The sequence below is a fragment of the Squalius cephalus genome, assembly GCF_949319135.1.
Source record: "Squalius cephalus genome assembly, chromosome: 17".
NCBI classification, from domain to species: Eukaryota; Metazoa; Chordata; class Actinopteri; order Cypriniformes; family Leuciscidae; genus Squalius; species Squalius cephalus.
The window spans coordinates 5,395,761-5,422,214 of NC_137138.1; the positions used below are offsets into that span (position 1 = coordinate 5,395,761).

At 39.2% G+C, this 26,454-nt stretch overlaps 1 protein-coding gene across 2 annotated transcripts; it reads left to right on the forward strand.

The window, feature by feature from the left end:
• Window positions 1-110: 110 nt before the first annotated feature.
• Window positions 111-26,454, forward strand: setx (senataxin). Of its 2 annotated transcripts, XM_079846562.1 has the most exons (26): window positions 111-292; window positions 2,808-3,017; window positions 6,922-7,129; window positions 12,869-12,978; window positions 13,092-13,311; window positions 13,668-13,778; window positions 13,890-14,064; window positions 15,425-15,518; window positions 15,670-19,149; window positions 19,319-19,415; window positions 19,553-19,723; window positions 19,804-20,027; window positions 20,401-20,553; window positions 20,673-20,829; window positions 20,925-21,026; window positions 21,109-21,221; window positions 21,370-21,441; window positions 21,531-21,680; window positions 21,972-22,079; window positions 22,274-22,449; window positions 22,578-22,670; window positions 24,101-24,193; window positions 24,283-24,441; window positions 25,337-25,432; window positions 25,512-25,599; window positions 25,701-26,454. In XM_079846562.1, the coding sequence occupies exons 2-26, from the start codon at window positions 2,814-2,816 to the stop codon at window positions 26,193-26,195; spliced, it is 7,149 nt and encodes a 2,382-aa protein (XP_079702688.1). In that variant the 5' UTR covers window positions 111-292; window positions 2,808-2,813; the 3' UTR covers window positions 26,196-26,454. The 2 variants fall into 2 exon arrangements, with proteins under 2 accessions (XP_079702688.1, XP_079702689.1); XM_079846563.1 differs by lacking the exon at window positions 22,578-22,670.

Sequence of the window (26,454 nt, forward strand, 5' to 3'; positions counted from 1 at the left end):
TACTAATTGCCCGGAAGGCCATTTCAATAACACGAGCCCCTTATATTCGGGAATCCCGCGTTGTGGAGCTGCGCAGGCGCAATGGGCCTCCCTGTCCGAGTCATTACGTCACCGCAGCGCGACTCGTTTTTTCGGTGGAGGAGAGCGAAATCGAGCGGAACATAGAAAGAGAGAGAGGGACCATGTAAAACACACTGTTGAGTGGACATGAGGTATTTACAACCGTGTCAGCGTGTGGAAGAGATGAAACAGCCCTGAAAAACTCAAAGTTTCCGCCGTTGGAGCTTTGCGGGTGAGCTGGTTTTGAATGCTTTTCTCATGTTTACGCTCGTTTACTGTAGTGTGTATTAGAAGTTGACTCTTCCTCCTGCAGAGACCTCATGGTTGGGTTGTGGCTCTGACATGCAATAAGTTAAAAAGTAAATACTAACAAAAGACATGCCACAGTTGCAGAGCAGGGTAGGTTTGAGCGCTTTGTGAAATACTTCAGCTTATACTTTCTCATACTCTTTGTGGATACTATAACCATGTGTGCTAATCAAAAATACATCTTCCTTTTATGCCATATGTTTGTCTTTGAGTGTTTGCTGGCTCTCAGCTCTTGAGTCTGTGATTGTTTTGGTTTGTTATAGGTAAGCCAGAGCAGTAACGTTAAACGCCCACCGTGGAATCTGTTAAGTTTCGTTTCTTTGTTTCGTTTCTTTATATTCCGTTCATTTACTTGCTTTATTTTAGGTTAATTCAAATAAGGCAACTACTAGTCCAGTCGTTTTATGAAAAAAGGTAGGACAAATTGCAACAGAAGCAAACTCAACTGATTTTGTATCCTCAATATGTCCTGAGTAAGGATAAAGAAGAATCCCATAATGGTAAAGTTTCGAAAAAGACCCAAGTATACCCTATTCATATGCCTATTTATTCTTATTGCAGATTAATTATTATTGCAGAGATGGGGTTTGGGGCTGGGTCTGTGGGACTGTTTCTAGGGGACGAGTCTGAGGGAAGAACAGGAGACAATGGTAAGGAGAATGCAGAAGACAAAAGGTAGGTAAAATAAAAAGTGAACCCCCAGAAACAGTCCCACGGACCCCATCTCCGCAATAATAATTAATAAAGGCTGGTTTAAAGTCCTTCTTCCTGCCTCTATGTATTAATGCGCATGGGTAGCCTAAATGGGTTCCATTCAGACCTTAACATTAAGTCTTTTACTGTTATATGTCAACAAGACATATTCACCTGGCTATACCCAATGTTTAGATCTGTTGTGGTATTTATGCAAATTAGATATATGTGTGGTATTTATGCAAATTAAACTTTTACTTTTATATATCAAGACATTTTCACCTGGCTATACCCAATGTTTAGATTTGTTGTGGTATTTATGCAAATTAAACTTTTACTTTTATATATCAAGACATTTTCACCTGGCTATACCCAATGTTTAGATCTGTTGTGGTATTTATGGAAATTAGATTATGCACCGTCTGCCCATGTTAACAAACAATTTAAAAAAAACTTGTAATACATTTTTTGTTTGTCTTGATGCAAGTAATCAACTCAGTAATTTTCATGGTGATATCTAAAGGTTAAAATGTTTACCCTGTTCACATGAGAAAAAAAATGAATGGGGTATATTTGTGTCTTTTTTGAAACTTTCACGATTCTTCAGGGCTTTTTTTTCCCCCTTACTCGGGACATATTGAGGATACAAAATCGGTTGAGATTGCTTCTGTTGCAATTTGTCATAAATTGACCCCCATTTTGGCTTAAAATGACTGAGCTATAAAGGAAGTTTTATATTCACTGATTTGACCATCAGAAATGTAGTTTCTTATTTCATAATACTATTATATATTCACATGTTTGCACAGAATATGTACCTGCAGCTACTAGTTAACACACCCTTGTTTTATTGTATGCTTATAATCATAAAATGGATGCTACAGAACAGGGTGTTTAACCTTGATTTGTGTATTTGTTAGATTGTTGTGGGAACACGTTTGTCTTCTGATCTGTTGTTGTATCTGTTCACACTTTATCAGACACACCACCATGCTATCGTTGTTTGTAATGTGTGTTAACTTTGATTTGATCCTTTTTTATATATATTATTAATTTTGCAATCTGATTTCTTTGTGTACTGTTTTTCTTAGATCTGCTCATGATTGTGAAGGGTGTCTATTGGATTATTTCTGCAACATGGTTTCATATGTATTAGTCACAGAAAGGTTCTCAATATATATACTGGTTCAGATGTCCTATTACAAAAAATATATATTTCTGTTATGGTAGTAATATCATGTTTGCTATCAGAATAGGTTAATGATTATATTTATATTATATAAATGGTTATCCACTGTTGTCTCTGAAGTCCATCGGCAAGAATGTGTTTGACTGATATGAATGTGTTTGATCATTATAATCAACTTGTATAATGATCATACTATTGCTTTAATAATAAATAAATAAATATTTATAAAAAAAAAAAAAGAATTAAACATTTTACCCAAAGTAATTAGCATGCATTTAAGAGACAACGTTGGGTTAGTTGCATGGCCTTTATTTCAGTTAGTAGCGTTTCTGATTTCAGGCAGAATTACTATAAATTAAATCATATATGAAACCGTTTAAAAGAGTGTGCAGTGACTGACCTGGAGTTGCTCCGTGAACAGAGTCGACTTTGTTACTTTGATAAAGTCTGTCTTTTGACATCATAACCCCAATACTCAGTGTTTTGTCATACACAGAATATTCCCAGACTCCTCAAGAGTAAGACCGCACTCAGCTCTCTGTATCTGTGTGCACAGGTGATCATGATGGACAAGTGTATGTGGTGCACCACGGCCCTGGAGGCGGAGGGAGATGTGGCGATCGCCACCATGTTGGAACGCTACAGTTTAGGGCAGCATCCTGAGAGTGTGATGGAGTCTCTGAATGATGACCTCAACTACTGCATGGAGTGTGTGGTGGAGTATCATCGAGCCAGAGACAAGGCCCCTGGTCTGACTCTGCACAAGGTACACAAATAATGGCATATTTACAATGCAAAGGCATTTTAAGTGGCATTTACTTGTCTTAATACACTGTTTGGTGGCATGAATGCAATTGCACAGCAATTCTAACTATACTTTCGTACAAGGGGGTGAGGTGGGTCAGAGCAGGGATAATTTAAGGTGTGTTCACCCTTGGCAGGTTTGGTTCGATTAAAATGAACTCTGGTGCGATTGTTCTGTTAGTGTGGTTTTGAACCAGCATTGCCATCCAGAACTCTGGTGTGCACCAAATAAGCAGACCAAGATCCATGCCTTTGTGACCGTTAAAGTATGGTCTATTCTATATATTGTGGTGGAAATTCACCAATAAAATTAAAGTCAGGCTACTCTTTTAAAAAAAAAATTAAATACAATTTATTTGTCTGAAATCATGATCAGGTTAGTCTCTCTTACAACCGAAACACATCTCTGAGAGCTGCGACTTGACCTCTAAGCAAAACAGAGTACTGACGAACATAAATATTATTTTAATTGGAAACATTTTATCTGACTCCCTAGACTCTTCCCAGGCCTACTGACCTTGACTGCTGAAAGAAGCATTATCACAAGCTGTTTCTCGCAGCATTTGCAGATTAAAACTTTAAACAGAAGAGAGAGACAAAAAAAAAAGTTTAAAGGGGCAATATATCTGAGTCTTCTACCTTCTACCGTGATGGCAAGAGGGGCCTGTGATCGGTAGTTATCTGAGGCCTTCCTTTTAAGTGCCTCATAACTTACAACATCTCCATACTTTACAGTCAAAATCTAACCCTTACATATATGCCATAACCTCTGTTGGGCAGCGAACTGCTTGAAACATTCTTAAACCTTTAACATTCTTTAGAAGCAATAACTTTGTCCTCCTTCTCTAATCCCTGTCAAAAGCGTCATATATTAAGTAACTGTAAAGGTAGAGTGTCTGTTTTTAGAATATACAATAAATAATATTGATTTACATGAGTACTATATGAAGACCTCCGATGCAAAAGCCTCTAAAAACCACCTCTGTCAAAAATGAGAATAATATTGAGTGAATGCTCTCTGCACATAGTATACGCTCAAATACTTTCACTTCAAACTCAGTAAATCCCAGCCTCATTCAGAAATGCCTGTACTTGGGTAGAAACCTATACATGGGAGCCTGATAAAATTTTATATTAAACAAACTTTAGACTGACTTAGAGGCTTTTGCACGCACGCGCACGCACACGCACGCACACACACACACACACACACACACACACACACACATATATATTAAATGGTAAATGGACTGCATTTATATAGCGCTTTCACAGACCTATGGCCACCAAAGCGCATTCACCCACTCACTCATTCATACACCGACGGCGGTGTCAGCCATGAAAGGCGCCATCCAGCTCGTCGGGAGCAGCTGGGGTTAGGTGTCTTGCTCATGGACACCTCGACACTTGGTCAGGTGGAACCGGGGATTGAACCACCAACCTTCCGGTTTGTAGACAACCTACATGAACCACTGAGTCACTGCCGATTAGAAGTTCATGATTAAAAGTTACTCGTAAATTGGCAAAATTAACCCTTTGTAAGCAGTGGTATTGCTTGAAATGCACATAGGAAAATAATATTTCTCTTACATTTGTAAGAATTTAGGTAGTTTGAAAATCTGATATACTACATCTGCCTTTGTTATCTGCCTTGTTACTGTCACATGACCTACAGTGTCAGTTGTTCTTTATTGCCATTCATAAATCATCCCCCGTGGCCTCTTGGGGAGGTAAAGTGTCCAGCAAATGCACTCTCAAATTCTCACCGGAAGTAGTAGGTTAGTAGTAGTGTTTGCCCACTGTTTTTCAAATACTACATGCTAGTCTGTTGGTGTACCTTTTTCCGCATACTATATTGTGTGGAAGTATTCGATTTTGGGCGCAATATGTGTCTTACTGGTCTGGTCTGATCTGACCAACTAGCAATTAGTTAAGGCTAATCAGTCTTAATTTTCTGATTTAAATTAGACCTAAAGATCTTTTCATGTAAAAATGATGTGACTAACTTGTAAGACTAGTCTAGCAGTTTATACAACAGGCCACCGGGTCTTCTCGTCATAAGGGCTACTTTGCCATACAGTTTAGTATTGTAGGTGTTGAACATACCATGTGCACATTTACAGTCAGTGCATTTAGCCCAGCACACAGCTTTGTTTTGCATTTTCGGTACTGAAGGGAATCCACATTCCTGAATCAACTGTAGCTTCAATAAATATCCTTTGAGTGATTTTTGTTTTTGAGATAAGCATCCAACTCGTGTTAAGGTGTTAACTTTTATATTTACTCTTCTAACTGACCGTGGCAGCCTAGGTCACTGGGGTCACTCCTGACTCCTACATGACCTAGGCTAAATCAAAGGATAATTTATTGCAGCGGCAGTGGATTCCAGAATCCTCCCTTTCAGTAATTTCCTGTGCAAAATGCACGCCATAAAAGATTTGTTTTGTATCTTTAGGTTTGGTGTTAAAAATGACTGCATGAAAGCTAGGCGAACCAGGACAAAATGTATCCATTTCTTTTTGTTGTTCGGACCAAGAAACCAAACTACAAACTCCCGTAGTTCGTCTTTGCACAGAACTTTGAGCAGGCACACGGCAGTCTTAACTCCTCAGTCCTAACTGTGTAAAGACACAATTTGTTGATCCAAGAATGTTGTTGTATTGAGGTGAGTAACATAAACTGGAGATCAAAAAGATTAAAGACTAAAATGTTAGTGTAGATGAAATTCCCTGGTTTTGTTCGTAGTGCTTTCAGGCTATTCTACAAACATATTTCTCTAATAAAAATGCATTATAGCCTCTGTGAAACTCTCATTAATGAATCCGTCTCTCCCTAAGCTAAAAGCTCTATTAGTAAACTCTAAACCGCAATATTGGAGATGCTGTTAAGCGTCCCTCGATAGGGTGTCAAATGTCCTTTTACGCTTAATGCAGGCAGCATCTGCAGGAGTGTTTTTACTCCTCAGTCTCTTTATACTTCTTTTTGGAAAATTCCACTTCATTAATCAACTCTTGTATGATCCAATCTTTCTGTTGTATGCGTAACAATCTCTGTAATTCATACTTGATCTGCAGGATGTCCTGCAGGATGTCCTGCAGGATGTCCTTCAGATGTGGCCTTCGCTGTTGTCTTCTAGCGGTTTTCTCTTTCTTCATTTTAGCCTTCATCATTCTTATCTCCGCATGTGTTTTTGACTTCCCCTCTTCACGCCTCTGTGCCCTCTAGTTAACCTTTGTGGTTGGTTATGAACATTTTAGTTCAGGAACTTTAGATTTCACAACTTTTGCAGATTTCATCCTCTTTATAAAGAAAGGTAGTCAAGTGCAACGTCATTCTATGAATTGCAGGTGCTTTTCAAGCAAATAGCATTCAAGCATCTTTATGTAACTACCTTAAAAGCAAGCAAAATAACTTATTTGAAATGGGTAAATGGCAATATAAGTATACAAAACTAGATGGAGTGCATTGCTTTCATGCTATCAGAAATGCGCTTCTCTGTATGTATCGAAATTAAGTTCTTTTTTGCCTCTTGCGCTGGAATGGTTTTTATAATCGCTTGAATGTGTAAATTGGCATGACAACTTGTGCAAGTGATAAACTTTCTCTCTATGATGGTTAAACTTCATAAACATAAACCTGTGAATCACTCTACGATCTGATTAACCCCTAGAAACACCAAACTAATCACCTGCATTTATGCATTAAGCAGATGAGTTTATCCTGAACAACTTGCCTTTCATTCAAGGTACATTTGTACATTTTAACAGTTCATGCAGTCCCTGAGGATTTAATTGTAAACTGTGCGGTTGCTAGTGCCATGTTGTACTGTTTCAGCTTGCATGAGACTAATTCTCAATCTCTTACAGCGTTTGTGGGAAGTGGAGAAGGCCCGACTCCTGAAAGTGTTGAAATCTAATCTGGACATGGAGCTGGAAGAGGATGATATATTTATCATTGAAGATGATCACGAGAAGCCGGTGTCAATGATCTCGCCTACAGAATTCCATGACCGTCTCCGCTGCCCACTGTTTGAAGTTCTGAAGTATCCGTACCTGCTTTGCCACCGTGATCTGTGTAAGTCATGTTCCCATTACCAACCTCATTCTGTGTGGTCAGTGGCGTAACTAGCCAACACCGGGCCTTTATGCAGGATTACTAAGGCGGGCCCCCCTACTACAGCACATGATGATGCAATGTCCATGAGTTGGCTACCATGAATGGGACAAGATAGGATCATAGAGACACAGCATATAAGAGACAAGATGACTGACAAAATCCGGAGTAGCCTGCGTGAACCACAAAAAACTCACTGGTCAATGCGCACCATAACACATGAAAAAACACTGCTGGTGACACCATAACACATTGTTACTCACTGCTATGACTACACACACAGGTCCAAATACATAAAAAAGATGCTCACTTACATTTCCAGCATTCCTCTGTGTGGGGATTCCCCCAGGATTCCCCAGTCCCAATTTGAAACAAATTACACCAAAATCCATAATTTTTCGTTTCAAACATGTATTTAATGATCAGTAAAATATGTTATTGCCATTATTTACTCAAACTCGCGATAAAGTAAAATGCGATCAGACTAAAAGTAGCAAAATGCAATAGGGGGCCCCGGCTGTCAATCAATATCTTCCGGTCACGTGGGCCCCTGATTGGTCCGGGCCCGTAAGCAACCGCGTACCCTGCTTACCAATAGTTACACCTGTGTGTGGTGGTTAAAAATAAGGCCTTAAACTAATTCCACTGAGCATTCTGTTCCACTCTTAGTCCTCTGGTATTAAAGGTGTCAAAGAGCTTGAGAAAGGGCTAAGCATGTGGTTTGATGTTATTTGTTAGTACAAGTTTAAATGTAAGTAAAGTGTAGAGTAAATCCCTCAAGGGAAATTGTAGTGGGATATACAGAAAAAAATATCTACAGAAGATAACACGACATAAAATATTGTTGAATAAGCTCATCAATATTGAACACTGACAGGGTAACACAAACATCCCACGCAGGCTCTCTTTCTCTTTCTCTTTTTTTTTTTTATATATATGACATGGATATTTGACAATCATTCAACTTATATTAACGTAATGGCGTGCGCAGCCATTGTAACTTGATTGTGTCGATGCTTCCGGTGTCATCCGCTTGTTATGCTGATTGATATTGCAAACTTTTACTTATCATATTTTATTATTATAATCACAAACTGTTTTGAAGCGCAAATTATTTGACCATTTATTGCATTTTGTTATTCGTCCAATTATTTATTGTAGCGGCTAATGACTTCGAAGTGCCCACACAATCACAGAAAATAGCTTACTTCCACGTTGCTACATAAGGTGAGTATATTTTAGTGCTCGTACCAAAATATTTGCCACAATGGACTCTTTTCACATTTCTGGGGCTTTCAGAAGCAGACGTCATCATAGTTTGGTAAACCTGTGGTGAATGGAAAATACAACAAATATAATTTTTTGCGTCCCCATTTGCTCTTATAGCAAAAGGAAAAAAATCCACAATATTGTTTCTATGACTTTCCAAAAGAGAAAAATATTGAGATTGATTACAGTCATCAGAAGAGAGAAAGATGTCAAATTTGCCATCGCTCCCACAGCTGTTATATTAGAAACAACCACACAGCAGCGTTAACCAGATTTCTGTAATTTAATGACAAGGTAATATAACAAAGTATAATGGTACAAATGTACATTCAATTGAAAATATAAAAACTGCAAGATTTACAATGTTAAAGTGCCCTATTTTTATAAAGGTTCCTAATTTTTGTGTTTTAGATCTCCTACGATAGGTTTACATGCATCAAAGACAAAAAAACCCCCACAAATTTTCACAATAATATACATTGCACATCACCTCAAAGAGTCTGAATCTTCTAATGAACTATTTTCAGTCTATCTAAGCCCCTCCTTTTGGCAAGCCTACTCTGCTCTGATTGGTCAGAGGGCTCAGTCTGTTGTGATTTGGTCTTCTGCTTACAATGCATGTTGGAAACAACAAAACGCATTGTTGTAAATTTCAGCTCCGGAAACTTCCTCAGCGCGTGATACACAGTGATATGAACCGGAACGATGGCATTGGTTTTTCCTGTACCAATTACAGCGCAGTCCTCATCCTATTGAACTGCATGCAAAATTCAATTTTCGCCGCCTTGACATGTCAATAACGAACCAAACTCTTCCAGGCCTCAGCTACAACTAAAGTATTTGAGGGTGGGTTAAAGTAGTTGTTTGAGGGCAGCCAATGAAAACCATAGGCTGGCAATATCCAAATTTGTTACATTAAGTGTATGTAACGAAGTGAGACTGGAATTGCTGATGACACTTTTTGTAGTTCAGAATCAATTCTTTCTTTTAGGAAACAATAACTTCATTAGTTGTGCGCTTTGATCTTTAACACTTTGCAGACCTTTTACATTCATAAACCGCTATATTATGCACTGCATGAAAGATAATATTCGAAAAAGTATAATGGGGCACTTTAATAACTTGTAATGCCATCACAGCTTTTGAAAAGGGCCCAAAGCATGTCTGATCTGATGTGTAAGTGGCAAACAATTTTCTATTACTGAATAAGAGACAAACCTGTAACAATTGTCTTTAAAGGTTATTTATTCCCTTGCAAGGATAGGTCCGCATAAACATACAGTCATAAAGAGTGCCTGCAGAGTGTGACCAAGAGAGGGGGCATCCTTCCTTCTTTGTAGTAGTTTCTCCCCCAAGGTTGTTTCTCGAGGCTAAATGAAGATATGTCTCAAATATAATCAATGTGTTAGTTATAGCTGTCTATTATAGTATACCCTTGAATGGAGACCCTCTGTCTCGGTCATACACTTAGTCACAGATTAACTTTTGTCAGATCATATACAAGGTCATACACATACTTGCATGCATTCATAAGGGTATGTATCGACACATGCATGCATTCATAAGGGTTAATAACAGTTCTTTGTTCTATCAATGTGGCAGAGAATCATGGGACTTCACATGCAATTAATTTAATTATCATATTTCTAATATTCTAAGAAAATGCAGACATATAGAACATATTCAATTTCTTCCACAATTCCCCTCTTTTTATCATTCATTGATAACTAAAATAATAAGACAGCAAATTTAAGTCATCACATTTATACTCTTCATCTCTGATTTTCATATAAATTATCACTCTCTTATACTTGTGAAATAAGGTTTTAAAAAGAAGAAAGCTTTAGGCTGTTTTTTTTTTTTGTTTGTTTTTTTTTAAAATTATGGGGATAGTCCCTTAAGTATTTAGCAAGCAATTAAAGATTTTATCTGAAGCCGGGCTTAATGAATAAACACTGTTATTGCAGTCACCTCAGTATAAACAAGAAATAGTACAGATGTTCAGAGTAGAATTTTTTTTTTTTTTTTTTTTTTTTTTTAACTCCATTAATTAATTTCACTGTAACTTCCACTGTTTGTGTCATCATCAAATTTTGTTTGTTTTGGATATACATTATTAAATTGATCCTCATCATTAGACATTCGAAGCATTTGGGACAATGAGATTGTTTTTGTTACCAAAGCTGAAATACATTACATTATACATGGTTGGCACATCAACACCAGAAATCCCACTATTATTACTGGCAGTATTGTATGACATATCCAATAGCCCCACCCTGCCCAGAGGCTGGTGAACCATTCAAACCATGAGTTTTCACTTCTGGGTGGTTCTTCAATGGCCATTCTCATGTGCTCAATAATATTGGTTATGTTGTCACTAGAATCTGGAATGTAAAAACCGCAAGATGTTCCTAACATTTTACATACCCCTCCTTTCTCAGCCGTTAACATGTCCAAATACCAATCTATTCTGTATAACAGAATCTCTGATTTGTTTCATTTAATCATTATCAAAGCATTTTCAGTACTGTTTGCTATTGCTAACACAGTTCATGCACAGGTCATTCAGACCATCCTACCCTCAACTTTGGTTTTGATGAACAAATGCACACATCCCCTCTTTTGGGCGTTACCCGCAGTGGTTTGTTCATTAATACTGGTCTGTTTACATGCATACACATTGTTTTTGTTGCTGTTGGTCTTCCCCTTTTCTAATTCAGCTGCTGCTTTCAGTATCTTAGTCATTTGACACGGTATCAGACTCTGTTTCATTCACAGTTTCAACAGTCAATGGTATTGCCTTCCAGGCATGTGACATTTGCAAACAGAGCCAGCAGCTTATTTATTTTCAGTTCATCATTTTGCAAAAGGGCCAAAGTACATGCATAGCATCTCTTACCGCTGGATTAATCTAATTTTTCTCAACTTTCACGTCCTCCATCCATGTTGGTCATTTTCCCACTGGCTTGTCACCTGGTTCGATCAGGGGTGCAACCGTGCTTGGAGCTTTCCTTCCCACTACCAGCTTGACCTGTTGATGCCAGTCAGTTCCTGTCCGGTCTACTCCACAGTAGCACAGTCCACTATCTGATGCTCTGCCTCCCCCAACCAGCACATGATTGTTTTTTTACAATCCACACACACATGCCTCATACAACACCCCTTTTGTTCACTCCCCTCTTCTACTGACTCTTGCACCGCGGTCAGCTTAGTGACACTTAAAGTTCCTCCTTCAGGGAAGTCATGGTATTTTATTTATTCTTTAATACCCTTCCATATTCCCTTTTTTTTTTTTTTTTTTTTTTTTTTTTTTTTCTCATCATCATCAGACCAAACACTGGTTTATCATATTGACCTTTTTTGCGCGTTTTACTCTGAGATTTCCCCATGATGCTCACTCTTTTCTGTGGTTTTTACCTTGCTGTCCCAATATAACTCGACGTCTGTAGAGAGATACATTTTCACCTCAATTAAAAAAGGTGAGCACTCACAGCTTGCTCACAAATTTGATCTAGACCCTCGGGGTTTCCCCCTCTACAATACCGTGGATTATCTGAACCCACCAGACTAGTAATCTGGACTAGTAATCTGTGCTAGTCACCACAGTGTTCCTTTGACCATCATGAGTAAATCCCCCTCAGATACCTTTAACAATTGAGACTGTCTCTTACCTGTCTCAGTTTACGCCACTTCAGTTCTTTTGATGATTCCAGTGGTGTCCCTCCTGGGCCCTTGGGGTTGACCCCTCTCTCAAGTTTACGAGGTAGGGCTGGAACTGCAGTCCAGGATGATCAGTCACCGTCCGCTCTCAGGTCCAAGAGGCACATCCAAGGAATCCTGCCGACAACGCCAAATTGTGGTGGCAAACAATTTTCTATTACTGAATAAGAGACAAACATGTAACAATTGTCTTTAAAGTTTATTTATTCCCTTGCAAGGAAAGGTCAGCAATCATACAGTCATAAAGAGTGCCTGCAGAGTGACCAAGAGAGGGGGCATCCTTTAATTTTTTTTTTTTTTTTTTTCAATAGTTGTTTCTCGAGGCTAAATGAAGAGATGTCTCAGCCACAACTAACTCATTGTTTAGATTTGTCTATCATAGTATACCCTTGAATGGAGACCCTCTGTCTCGGTCATACACTTAGTCACAGATTTACTTTTGTTAGGTCATATAAAAGGTCATACACATACATACATGCATACATGCATACATACATACATTCATAAGGGTATGTATCGACAAATGCACTCATGAGGGTTAATAACAGTTCTTTGTTCTATCAATGTGGCAGAGAATCATGGTACTTCACATGCAATCCTCTTGTCATTTTACTACATTTAATTGTCATATTTCTAAGATTCTTAGAAAAGGCAAACATATAGAAAATTTTTCACACCACTTTTCAACATTCTCTTCTTTCTCTTCAGGTGATATGGTGGTAAAGGCCTTATGCAAGTTGCAGGATATGAATAAGTCCTTAACTGTGTTTGAAAAGTATCAAGGAACATATCTGCTGCTTGTTCATCCCAATGACCAGGTAATTCAGTCAAAAAGCCATGGAAGAGAATAGACTAGTCCTCTTCTACTTTTTACGTATTTTTGGTAGTTCTTGGCATTGCTCCGTTTATTTTCTTTGTTCTTACATTCCAGGTGCGGCGTTGGGCAATCGATGCTGCAAAGACCATGAAGAGTGTGGACAGGGACGCCTACTATGACCTTCAAGAGATATTCTTTTGCATGTTTTATGTCATTGAGCTTGGAATATCTTTGGATGTTCCAGACTTGGATCCTGGGTCTTACGCAGGGGGCACTTTAACAATGCTGCCGTCTCACCTCTATGATTCGCAAAATAAGAAGAATTACTGGCTAGGTCTGTTTTGAGTTTTCTACAAATCCTCTTTTCTTACTGTTTTTCCTTCCTTACTTGCTTCCTTCTGTTATTAAACTTGTTAAATTTGAGACATTTTGGTTTGTTCCTCTCTAGCTACAAGTTTCTGTTCCTCTGCTCTTAACATATTTCACCATTCTGCAGTTAGTATAGAAACTGAATCTGTAGAATAAAAGGGTAGGGATAAAAAGAAATATTGTCTCTGGTGTCTACTGTGTACCTACAGTAAAATAAGTGTGGCACTGTGTCCTAACCAGATGCATGTTCATGTGGTGTTGCACATGTCGTGGTGAGTGTAATATCACCTTTTTGAAGTCATTCTATTTTGTGCCCTATAGGCATCTGTATGTTGCTAACGCAGCTTAGCGCTGAGGCAATGGACTCTCTGTTCATGGGACAGTTTAACATCCCGCTTTGCATACTCAACACCATGGATAGGTTGAAAAATGGTATGTCATGAATTTGGGATTTTTATTTTCTTCTGTTTCTAATGTGATGGGATACATTAGATGCGGCTGGTTATAAAATTGATCCACTTAAGTTTATTTTATTTTTTTCAGAGGATAACCCAGCTTCCGACCCATTCTGGCCAGCCCTCCACTGTTTCATGGTAATTCTGGACCGACTTGGTTCTAAGATATGGGGTCAGGTTGACCCTAGTATGGCTTTCCAGACCATCACTGGAGCAGCCAGCTATGATATGGAAATAAGAAGCATCCAGCAAAAAACCATGGGGTAAGAAAGTCTGGCATTTATTGAACTTGATTTATTCAATGCAATACACTCCTTGCATTGCTTCTTATTATGGAGCCGCCATAATTGTGACTCAACAAAAGGCAATCGTTACTTATTTTCAAATGAGTGAGATACTACTTTGAAAACATTGTACAGTGATAAGCTTTTAAAGGATAAAATGCAGGATTTATATCAGAATGAAATTTATTATTACTATTTACTTATTAAAAAATGTATTTGCAACTTCTATTTACTTCTCTTCACCTGGCAAATTAAATAATATTTACATCATTGTCTATAACTTATTTTTGGAATGTGTCTTTAAAATCAAATTGTTTGCAACTCCCCGTTATTGGTTGTCACTCCTTTAAAAAATTTTGTAACCCTAATTTGGGTCACGCCTCTTTGGTAGATTTTTCTTATTTCGCACCTGGGTCTCGTCTACAGTCGGTGTTAGTTTCATGGGTCTCGTCTACAATCGACACAATTACATAATTTCCCTACAATTTGATTGGTTCTTCATAGGTAAACCCTTCTGTTACTAAGTAGAAGCAAACTGTTTTCTTGATTTACTTTGTTACATTGTTAATCACAAGTTTTCAAACCTAGACATCCGTCTAGTTTCATTTCCCTTATTTGTTATTTATACACTCACACACTCAGTCACGAGTTTTCGACCAAATTGTTTGGAAACATTTAAGGTTCAAAAGCATATGAATGTTGTTCCTGCAAGAAAAATAAACGTTAGTTATGATGAATAAAAAAAATCCATCACACCTCCCAAATCCATTAAAGACAGACTAGAAATGTGATCCAAATTACAGCCTCATTTAATTTTCAATTTCAGTTGATATTCTTAATATGCAATTTGCCAGTCGCAGAGTGTAATAATAGACCACAAATTCTGTTTTATTCTTTAAATGAATTCCTTGTACATTTTATTTTTTTAATGGATAGTGATGCTGCATTTGAAAAATTATTCATTGTAGCACTATTCCTGCAGATCCTTAAATTCAAAATCTGCCAGTCAAAAACCTTAATTAAAATAAAAAGTGCAATGATTCCAATTCACTGTGGCATCAATTCTCTTCCATAATGCATTGCTTCAGGATTTCAAAATGAGATCTTTAATTGCTGCAAAATGTGATTAATTTAACAGGGAACATCAATTGATACCATTAAACGGTACACCCTTCATTTCTGCTTTAGTGAACCTGCCCAATTTGACAAAGCAAATGGTTCAAATAGTGCTTTTTGGACAGTAAATGGTTTGTTTTTGGAACACTACTTTGGAAGTAGTGTTGGCAGAAAGAGCTTATTAATGTGGGGTTATTTAATCATTTATTTTTTTTATTAACAGGAGTATGGTTAAAGTAGAGCCTGAATATGATGACAATATGGTGACTTGCAGTCAGATGGTGTACGACTGTTATGCCTCAGAAAAACGAAACCAAGTAAGATTTCTCTTTTATTGCTCTACTCCACCACAGCACTTTTACTTTATGTAACAAACATTAAAAGCAAATAATACCAAGAGTGCAGTAAATGTTTGTTAGGAAAAATACATTGTATACATATTTATTTTTCCTCCTGTTCATCATGTAGGCATCTGGTTCGTCATCCAACAGTGGTATTTGCAGCAACTATGTCATCTATGAGGATATGCAGTCCTTAGTCAAAGTGCTTGATTCTGAGATGGGCCAGAGCATGCGTGTATATGGAAGCACTTTTCTGTGGTTCATTCCATTTGTCCGTTCCATAATGGAACTTCCAGAGCTCAATGCCTCCTTTATTAGTGAAGTCATTCACTATCTTTGTGATAAGATTCTAGCTAATCGACATGTACTGACCGGACAGACAAGCATGTGCGATAAAGTTACAGAGTTCTTCACCCGTATCCTTATTCAAATTGTTGAGCTACACTCTACAGAAGGACGAATGGGAATACTTTCTCGCTGTGCCCCAAAGTGGGTGGAAGTGATTGTCATGTGCATCATCCTATCGGATGAACCACATGGACCACCAGACAAGATGGGTGGGATTCACAGCGTTAGTTCAACCTCGTACAATCTGGGGATAGTAGGAAGACTGCCTACATCTGGAGGTGGCATTGGTGCCATAATTCTAGGCTGCATGACACTGATTCGACTGCTGCTGAAAGAAGGTATAAAGACTGGATCTGTTCCACGTGCAACCCATTTTTTGAATTTGCTTAACAAGCAGCTGCGTGGAGCTACAAACAAACGATGGAATCTAAAACATTCTGAATCTATAGAGCTTCAAAAGTGTTTAAAAACTGTTGTCCGGTCGATGCAAGAAAGAACTGCTTCTGCATCCTCTGTTCCATCACCATCTACACCATCTACATCATCAGTGGAGGCAACTACAAACACTGTTACTTCCAGAAAATCAATGCCAACACTGCAACAACAACATGAGGACCAGGAGGCGGGTCCAAGCAGAGCTTGTGGCTCCTCTTTTATTAAAGAGGAGCCACATTTGAATTCTGACGATTGCTTCTTGGATGAGGATTTCTGCAGCGGTCTTGAGAACATCATAAAGGCTAAAAAAGAACCTCCTGTCCCCGTGTTAATTTCAGAGCTGAAACCTGTTGAGTCGGAACATATTAAACTAGATCTGGATAAGCTGCAGGAAATTCGATCCAAATTAAATAACCAGAATTTGTCAAAGATCGAAGCCATTACCAAAAGAAAGCCTGGTGAATCCTTAAAACCTGTTCATTTGGTATCAGCTAAGGAGGAACGCGGTTTTCGAGCTACTGAGGAGGATGATGAGGATGATGATGAACCCCTCAATGTTAGACTAGCCCAATTGATAAAATCTTCTCGCCACAAGCTTGAGTCTAGTGATTCTGAAGTTGACACTAGTGATGTTGGAAAAATGCATACCATGTCCACTGGCAACTCAAAGGAAAACATAGAGTCCAGTACCATTGTTATCTCTGATGATGAAGATTCTGATAATGATAATGATGAAAGGCTAAAAGACATCAGTTGGCCTGTTGAAAAGGAATGTGCCAAGAAAAATACATCTCCAGAACATCCTGATTTGCCTGAGAGTCCAGGGCGTGATTATGATGATCTCAGTGAATCACAAGTGTTTGAGTTTGAGACCCAGCAATATGTGGCATCTGCCTGGAATGATTCGGATGTTGATGCATCAGTCTTGACAAAGAAATCAGACCAAACACTCAAACCACAGGTGGAAGAAGCTCCTCATGAAGCATCTCCCTCATGGAGTTCAGATAATGTAATGATTCCAGATGAGGCCTGTCAGCAAGCAGAAGATAAGATCAGACAACAGCAGCAGCCACAAGAGCCAGCGGATCCATGTGAATTGTCCAAAGCATCCAGTACTGCAGAAAGCTGGGATAATTTTGTCAAACCAAAACCTCTGCAGGTTAAAAGCACAAAAACCATTCCATCTGAGAAGAGAGCCAAATCACAGCCTAAAAAGCCATTGATAATTGATGCCCTTGCTCAAAAAGTCAGAAGCCACCACTTGAAACGCAGCTCCATATCTCATGATGTAGAAGAACCTTCCTCATCAACTACTCCATCCTCATCTGGTATTCAATCTTCCTCTCCATCCTCCAGCTCAGTTTCCTCCTCTTATTTTTCTGCTTCCACCTCACGTGGCACCCCTGCCATTGTTCCTCCAAAGAAGGTGCGTAAAGCTGTTGAGCCAGCATCAACAGCGGAGCGTTTGGGATTAAAAAAGAAGGAAAGAAAAGCCTTTGATCTTTCTCAGCGTTCTCTAGATTGTGTGGCTAAACTGCGGTGCCATGGCCAGAACGTGCAGGTAGAACCAAAACAGAAGATAAGGCGAGTGTCTCGAACCATTAAGACCTCTCCGCAGAAACGTATGGTTAAAAGCAACAAGAAACTTCTAGGATCTCAAGATATTCAGTTTTTCAAGCAAAGTCGTGAGAAGCATCAGAGGCCAGCAACGGGAGCCGTCACAACATTTGCTCAAAAACCAGCAAAGACAAATCAGACAGGTGAAGTACCCTTATCAAAACCTACAGTTGCAAGCAATGGGAATGGTGATTTATTTCCTTGCTTTCAACCAGATCCTGATCAGCAGCTGGATAATGAAAAGGCTACATTAGAATCCAGTGATTGTAGACGTGATGGGGTTGGAAGTAATAGGACAATAATAGAGTCCAAGTACTTTCAAGCCAGTGAGCCTGCTAATGTCAACAGGGAAGAAGAAAAAGCCACCCAGGCTTCCAAAGAGGACTATGATGAAGAATGGATGTCTCTCACTCAGATGGAACCCACTGACATGGAACTGTCCTCTCAAATGGAGGAGCCTGAGGATGAAAATGAAGAAGTCTTTCTTACCCAGAGAGATCCTGTTGACATGGACCTTGATACAGATAGTGAGCCAGATTTTCCAGGGCAACCAGTGTCGACGCATAAACCTTTTCAGACTCCTCATGCCCCTCTTCCGAGTACCATGTGCAATGATGAAAAAGTTAATGATCATTTGTTCTTGAAGCCTGGCCTGCCACCAATGAAAAAGGCCAAACCTTCTACCACAAAAATATACAACCCCAGCTCCCGCAGTGCCTCGCTAGTCCTTGAAATGGAAAAAGGAGCTAAGCCGCCTCCTGCTGCTAATGTTGCTAAAGCGAAGATTCCCCGACTGCCCCCAGCTATGCCACCCCCCAAAACATTACAGCCTGTGACGCCTCCACAATTCACAAAGCCATTTCATTCACAACAAACTCCTCTGCCTCTGAGCCATGCTCCCAGGATGGTCACTAGTACTAAAATAAGCTCTACTTCAGAGCCACCATCTTACAAGGTATACCAAAGACCTGATGCCCCAGTTAACAAACCAGCACCCATGATGGATCAAACCCCACAGTTTGACCTTTCAATCTTGATCCAAGCAATTCTTAAATGGGAATATAGAATGCTTGAAAATTACAAAACATTTGGGAGTCCAAATGATCTATGCCAACTGCCGCTGAGGGAGGTGCCAGTTCATTTCCCTAGCTACCTGGAGTACTTCAACAGCTTGTACCCCCTGCTGCTAATTAATGCATTTGAAGAGGTGGGACTACATCTTATTTTTGTAATGCCTAAATCTTTAAATGTAATAGAGAGAGCATTTTAAACAGCTAATTTGTTCTTGTCGTGCTATATAGTCCAAATCTTATGCTTGGAATAGAATGCTATGTATCAGTGTTAATGATGTTATTAATCCATTCCATTTTCAATAGATGGCTAGTGAATGGCTCAAAGAGGGCAGGGTCAAGCTTAACCTAAGGGTCATGGGTATAGAATACAGTAATCGCACGGCTAGTGCCAGTTTCACAGGTACGTCCAGCTATGTTGGGCAGATCTTCTTATATTATAATACACTTTAAATTAACATAAGTACAATTAATTATTAGTTAGCAAAGAGTATACTTTCAAGTATCAAGCTTTTCATAAAGTTGTACATATGTTTGTAGTGAGCATTTCTCAGGAAAGTGACATGAGGCAACTGTACCCAAAAGAAGATGACCTTGTGCTGCTTTGGCTGCCGGACAACACTGGGGCGTATGCTCACGATGAACCAAATTTCCATGAACCACATCCTCATTTCGGTTGTGTGTCCCGGTCCATTGTTTCCAGAGGTTCAGGTGTGGGACTTGTACACAATCCTTAATGATATAGCACATTTATGTGCAGTGCACTGTCTCATTACTCTGTCTTTCCTCAGGTTCCATGTCAACCCTAAACCTGACTATTCAGACCCTTGGTAATGTGTCTTCGGTGAATGCCCAACCTGTGCGCTGTGAAGTTATTGGATCTTTGATCAGCATATTCCGGGAGTTTCGTGCACTATGTTTGCTGCGAAATGGACCAATGTTGCGTCCTGTTCTTGCTCCACATGTGTCTTATTTCACACATACTCCACATAGCCCACCGGACCTGGACGCATCAGTGAGTTTGGGTTTATCTGAAGCAGTGGTGGTTCCTAATCTTGATCCCAGGACTTACAGCATTGCACATTTTGTATGTCTCCTTTATTTAATACACCTGATTCAAATCATCACTTCTTTAGCAGAGATCTCCATGAACTGAACTGGGTGTGTCAAATAAAGGGGGCAAATAGTTGTATGCATTTTCTTTCAAATTTTCATACTACTTTGCTATGTATTGGGCCAAAATTCAACCCTAGACAACTATTCTTGAGCTTTAGTACCTTTAGAGTGATCCATGTGCAAGTCCAATAGGTGAAATCTAATAGGTTGATTATGTTCTAACATTCCTTTTATAATGTGCTGTCTTTCCTCTCTTTCTCTTTGTATTCCAGGAGTACAACAGGGACCAGGCAAGAGCAATATCCTGTGGTCTTGCCATGATAAACAGAACGCAGAAGACCCCAAAATTTCTCCTTATTCATGGTCCTCCAGGAACTGGAAAGAGTAAAACCATTGGTGGCTTGTTGTACAACCTACTGTCTTCGGTATTTATCTTTTATCCCTGTGCACGCTCGCAAGGACACCTTAATCATACTGCAACTTTCAAGGTTCATATTTGCTGAGTGTGTTTTGTGTGTGTGTGTGTGTGTGGTTATCTGGTTAGGGTAATAACAGTGTTGCTTCTGTGGGGAACCTTCACTCCAAGACTCGACGGACACGTGTTCTTCTCTGTGCACCCTCTAACGCTGCCATCGATAGTCTGATGAAGAAAGTCATTGTGATCTTTAAAGAAAAATGCAGAAACATCAACGCTCCTCAAGGTTTCCAAGCTTGCACATGCATTGACAGAATATGGCATGCATGCTTTTTTTTTCAGCTGTCACATTAAAGCATATGACAACACTTTTGTGTACAGGTAACTGTGGTGACATAAACCTGGTAAGATTGGGAAATGAAAGAACCATCTCGAAATCACTAAAACCTTTCAGCCTCGACCACCAGACTAAAGCTAGAGCACGTGAGACAAATTTATGCATTAACACCTGCATATGCATAAACTCTTGAATTATTTTATAAGCTGTGTGTGTGTCTGTGTGTAGAGCGAGCCCTGCAAACTGCAGAAGCTGACGTACAAAGGCAGAAGGAGCAACTGGACCAGACTATTGACAATCTCTCCCAGCGATGTGCAAAGACACCAAAGGATTCTGCTGATGTAATGCATCCTCCATGGAATTATTACACAAATTTATAAAAGACAAAGAATATAGACTATGTTCTGAATTAAATGATAGCGTATTGATTCATGCACTTTTATTTTAATGCTGTCTTAAATTTCTGGAACCTCATGGGTTGGATGACAGTTCAAGAAGTTGATGGAGAGGAAGAGGCAGTTTCTGAAAGAGAGAGAAGGACTGAGTCGGCAGATTAAAGAGGTAAATAGTCACGCTATTTAACATTCATGTTTCACAATACTTATTCTCAATACTGCAACAAGCAAACACATCTCTTGTATTTTTCTTAGAGTCGCAGTAGGCGACAAGAGAGTCAAGCATTTGTGCTGCAGAATGCTAATGTGATCTGCTGCACGCTCAGCACCAGTGGAAGTATCGTCCTCGAGAATGCTTTCCGTCGACTGGGACATGAACCATTTAACTGTGTCATCATTGATGAGGTGCTAAAATCTCTTATAGTTTGTACTTCCATTAAATGTTTTTGTTGTGTTTTTTCTGTTGTTCGGTTTTATTTGGGTAAAATACTAAATTAATTCTAAAGATTCTAAATACTCTTACTATCTGTTGACATCTCCAATGAAGTGAATCTCTTACCGCTTGTACAACAAAACAATCAAGACTATATTGTTTTTAATATCATGTTTTATTTGGCTTTTATATCATTATAAACATACTAATACTCCTAACCAATACATTTCATAGCCACTTTGTTTGTCTTTGCACATTTGTAGGCTAGTCAGGCTAAAGAAACTGAAACGCTGATTCCCATGCTTTACCGAAGTCCTGCCTTAATCCTCGTTGGTGATCCCAACCAGCTTCCGCCAACCGTTGTCTCCCAGGTAACCCACCATATTAGCTGCATAGCATTTGTATTACCAGCATACAAATTTAAACCCATACTTTTTTTTTTTTTGCTTTGTTTTAAATTATGGCATTTAATATAAATGGCAGTAAATAAATCTGCAGAAAAACTTTATTTTGGTCTTTGCATTTTGTGCAAGATATGAAAACGTGTGTGTCTGTGTTTGAACAGAAAGCAAAGGAGTTTGGCTATGATCAGTCTCTTATGGCAAGGTTATGCAAAAATCTTCATCCATCAAACCCACAACTCTCTCCCATCGTCCTCCTCAGCGTGCAGTACCGCATGCACCCTGAAATCTGTGAATTCCCCTCCAAGTACATCTACAACAGTGCTCTTATGAATGACTGGTATGCACACGACACTTTTGTTGTTTTTTTTTTGGGGGGGGGGGGACTTACACTCGAGGAATTTCTAGGGAGGGAGAGAAATAAGAATGCTCTGAAATCAGACTCCTCACCATGTTTATGATGTGTAGGAAGGGGCAGTGCAGGCAGCATTATGAGGAGCAGTGGATTATGACCGAGTCTGAGTTTAAACTCCTAAGGTCATTGAGAGGACCGTGCTCGTGGTGAGTGCTCAACACAATGAGCTGCTAACTGCAAACTAAACCGGGACCCTGCATACCTCAAGAAACATGATCCAGCGACATGGATGTTGCCATCCTATTTGCGTGTGACTCCCACTTTGCTGTGAGGGCCTATTCATACTGAGAATACAATGAAGAACGCAACATAAGTCACAGATAAAAGGTGCATTCACCAAGAGCGACGTGAAAAGGCACTCCAATTATTCTCATGCTTTATCAAAGGTGAAGTGTTCTGCACAAAATGTAGAAACCAATCCTGTCGACTTGCTCTCTTTTGTGGACACGCAGGGTGTCTCTCACTTATTTGCCACAGATTCAATTTCGATTGAGCTGTGATATTGTGACGCAACCAATATGTCAATAATAGAGGTGTACTTTTTCATTTTTCAAACATTTCAATTTTTGCTTGTTTGAAAAATATAAACTATTTTTGCTAACAATATTAATTATTTACAATTACAAAGAGTAAATAATTAGTTGTGCCAAAAAACTCTTAATTACTAGCCTGGTTAAAACCAGACCATTCTCAGTAGTAACTGAGTTATGGTCTGGCAAAGCTTCATTAATAACTCATTTCCAAAGGGGCGTCACCAACGGACGTCGCTCAAATGCCTCTGGGCGCAATTGAATAGACCTAAAACCAATCAGAGCGATCGTCATCGTGTAAAGCCATATGCTGCGTCCCAATTCGCCTAAGTTACACTACGCCATAAAAGTATGTACTCTTTTTGTGAAGAAAAGGTATTTACTTTTGAATGTGTAGCAAAAAAGTAGGCAAGCTTTGGGACATACAACTTCGTCATCTTTATCGGATGTATCTGTCGCGTGCATCCTGTCACGTAAACTGCCCTGTCAATCATCGTGTCACAGTTAAAATCCTCTATTAAATCTAATTTAATTTCCTACCGTTTTGGAGAGAAATGTAGTAGCACGTTCATCTGCCAGTGGGTCTTTCATGGAGACTGTCCTCATGTGTTTGCAATTTGAATATAATAATGCATTTAAAAGTTGATACGCTTCACCAACGGACGTCGCTCAAATGCCTATGGGCATTAGATAGACCTAAAACCAATCAGAGCGATCGTCATTGTGTAAAGCCCGCCCCAACGTTTCTGATTGGTGCCGCGATTTCGACGGATTAGAAATGGGCTTGAATGAGCTCTTTGCCAGACTACTTGCAGAGCAAATCTAAATTTGCCGGAAGTTGTCTGGGTTTTCCCAGGCTACTTAATTACATTACTATTAAATGAATCCCAAGCTGCAATTTAATTAATTTTTTTTCAGAAATATTTTTTGGCCAGTAATTTTTCTCAGTTCATCTGCATTGTGAGATGTGGCAAAAAGTAACTTTTGCACAAGTAAAAGGTCAAGTAGAAATTTGGGCTTCTGATTTATGTACTTTTGTCCCACAGCGAGACCGCCCAGAAACGCTGTTCCCTCAGCTGGCCCTTCAAGCCCTACAAAGTGTTCGACGTGACGGATGGGAGGGAGATGAAGGAGAGAGAGTAAGAAATAACAGGATTATGGGTGGGAGTTTACTGCCTCTTGTGTCTCTGTCTGAACACTTAACTTACTGTGTTTCTCCATTGGTCAGTTCATTTTTCAACCCCAAAGAGGTCAGTTTGGTCTTGCTGCTGTTGAAGCTGCTGGGCGAGAAGCAGTCAGTGCGAGTGGGTGTCATAACGCCCTACAACGCCCAGAAACAACGGATACTGGACGCCGTTAGGAGGTCAGGCATCAACAAGCAACTTCAGTGAGTGCAAATTTTCTTAAGAAAAAAAGTTGGTTTTCATAGTCTTTCATCAAAGTGTAATAACTTTTTTTTCTTCTTTATTGTAGCACGCTGTAGTAAAATGAGTCTTTAATTTTTGTACAATGAAATGTTTAACACCAGAACTACCAAGGCAGTGGTAAAATTTTGCACTGTAATAACTTTGTTGAAATAAAACCCATGTAACTATAGGACCCTGACTTTTCCTAAATGTGTCTATTTTATTCTATCATTGTTATTTTTATTAAAATTACAAGACACAAAAGAGTTTTGAGTATTTCTACCTTGAATGGCCATAAGTCATACTGACCGTATGCATACAATTTTCATTGTAATTTTACAGTATGATATTTTTGCTCACTAAAACAAGTATTGGTTACTAAATCAGTTTGTTTTCTCGCAGTTTATTAAATTTTCATATTCTTTTCCCATGACGGTTAGAATTCATATGTGCCCATAAAGGTTTTACCTATGCATTGAAATACATATTAGCGATGTTGTTGTATTCTAATATCCAAGAATGAATACATTTGTTTTTATTTTACAAAGAAAATAATAGAAAATTGATCACTTTCAACTTTTGTATCTGTAATTACAGTAGCTGTTCTGTGGTTGTTGATTAACTAATACATTTTCACATACATTAGAATTAAGATGTAGTGTTCTGATGTTTATTATTACCTATCCTAACATTACAGATCCATTTATTCTTAGATTTGATATAGCTTATTGAAATTATATGCAAATAATGTATGAGCGTTCAGAATGACTGCTATGGCCATTATAGTAGTTCTAGAATTACTGTTAAATATACTCTTCAAAATATATACTTCAATTTTAATGTAGTTGTATTATAACATGCGTAACTGTCTTTTAGAGTGGAAGTAGATACTGTCGATGGCTTTCAGGGCAGAGAAATGGACTGCGTCATTGTGTCTTGTGTGAGAGCCAGCAGTGAAATGGGCTCCATCGGGTAAGTGTGTGTAATATCATTGTGACCTACAGAAATATTCATGTTGCAATGTTTGAACCAGAAACATTTCTTTCTTAAGGTTTGTTGGAAATCGGCAGAGGATGAACGTAACCATTACCAGAGCCAGATTTAGTCTCTTCATACTGGGACATCTACGCACACTCAGGGTAACGTACAGATTTATACACTGGCTTGTCTTGACCCACCCGAAGAGGTGCTGTTGTGTGCTTTTTAATGATGTTTTAATGAAATCAATGCATTTCTGCAGGAACAAAGGGATTGGGGAGAGTTGATTGAGGACGCTGGGAGACGGGAAAATATAATCAAAACCATGCAAAGAGATTTCGAAAGTGATGTCAAGAAGATTCTTAAACGTGATCCGCCGACTCGCAGTCTCTCTCATCCCCCTGTTGGGCGATCAAGCACTGTGACCTCACCTGTTTTGCAGTCTCCTGTAGAAATAGACCCTGCGCCACACTCCAGCCGTGACATGAGCAGCGTTCAGGCACACCAGCCTATGCCACGTCTAATACCTTTGGAGTGCCCTAAAGACCCACGGGTAAATGACAGGCCCAAAGACCCACGCTTTCCAGAGCGGCAGCCAATCAGAGAACAGGGACAAAGCAGGCGGGGCTTACCAGCGCCACGCCTCCCAACGCACAGATCTAATTCATATGACGCTGACTCTCAAAGTACTGGCCAATCTTCCAGACACTCTTCAAAACGCCGCGGTTCCCCACCGCCAAAACGACACAGGAGATAAATTCATTATCCCTGTTTTTATTTTTCATTAAAGCTTAACCGCAATCCATTGAGAGAGATGTTTTTCCTCATGTCCTCTTCTCCATGTTTTGAAAGCTCAAAAAGGGTCTGTGTTAACTCTTTCTCAGGCATAGGCAATTATCTTGATGAATTAGTTTGATGGCAGTGCTTGCCTAATCTTGGACTCTTCCAAATCATCCTTTGCTGCTAAACACACATTGAAAATGGCTATTATTCATGAAAAGGGACGTTTTGTTCCC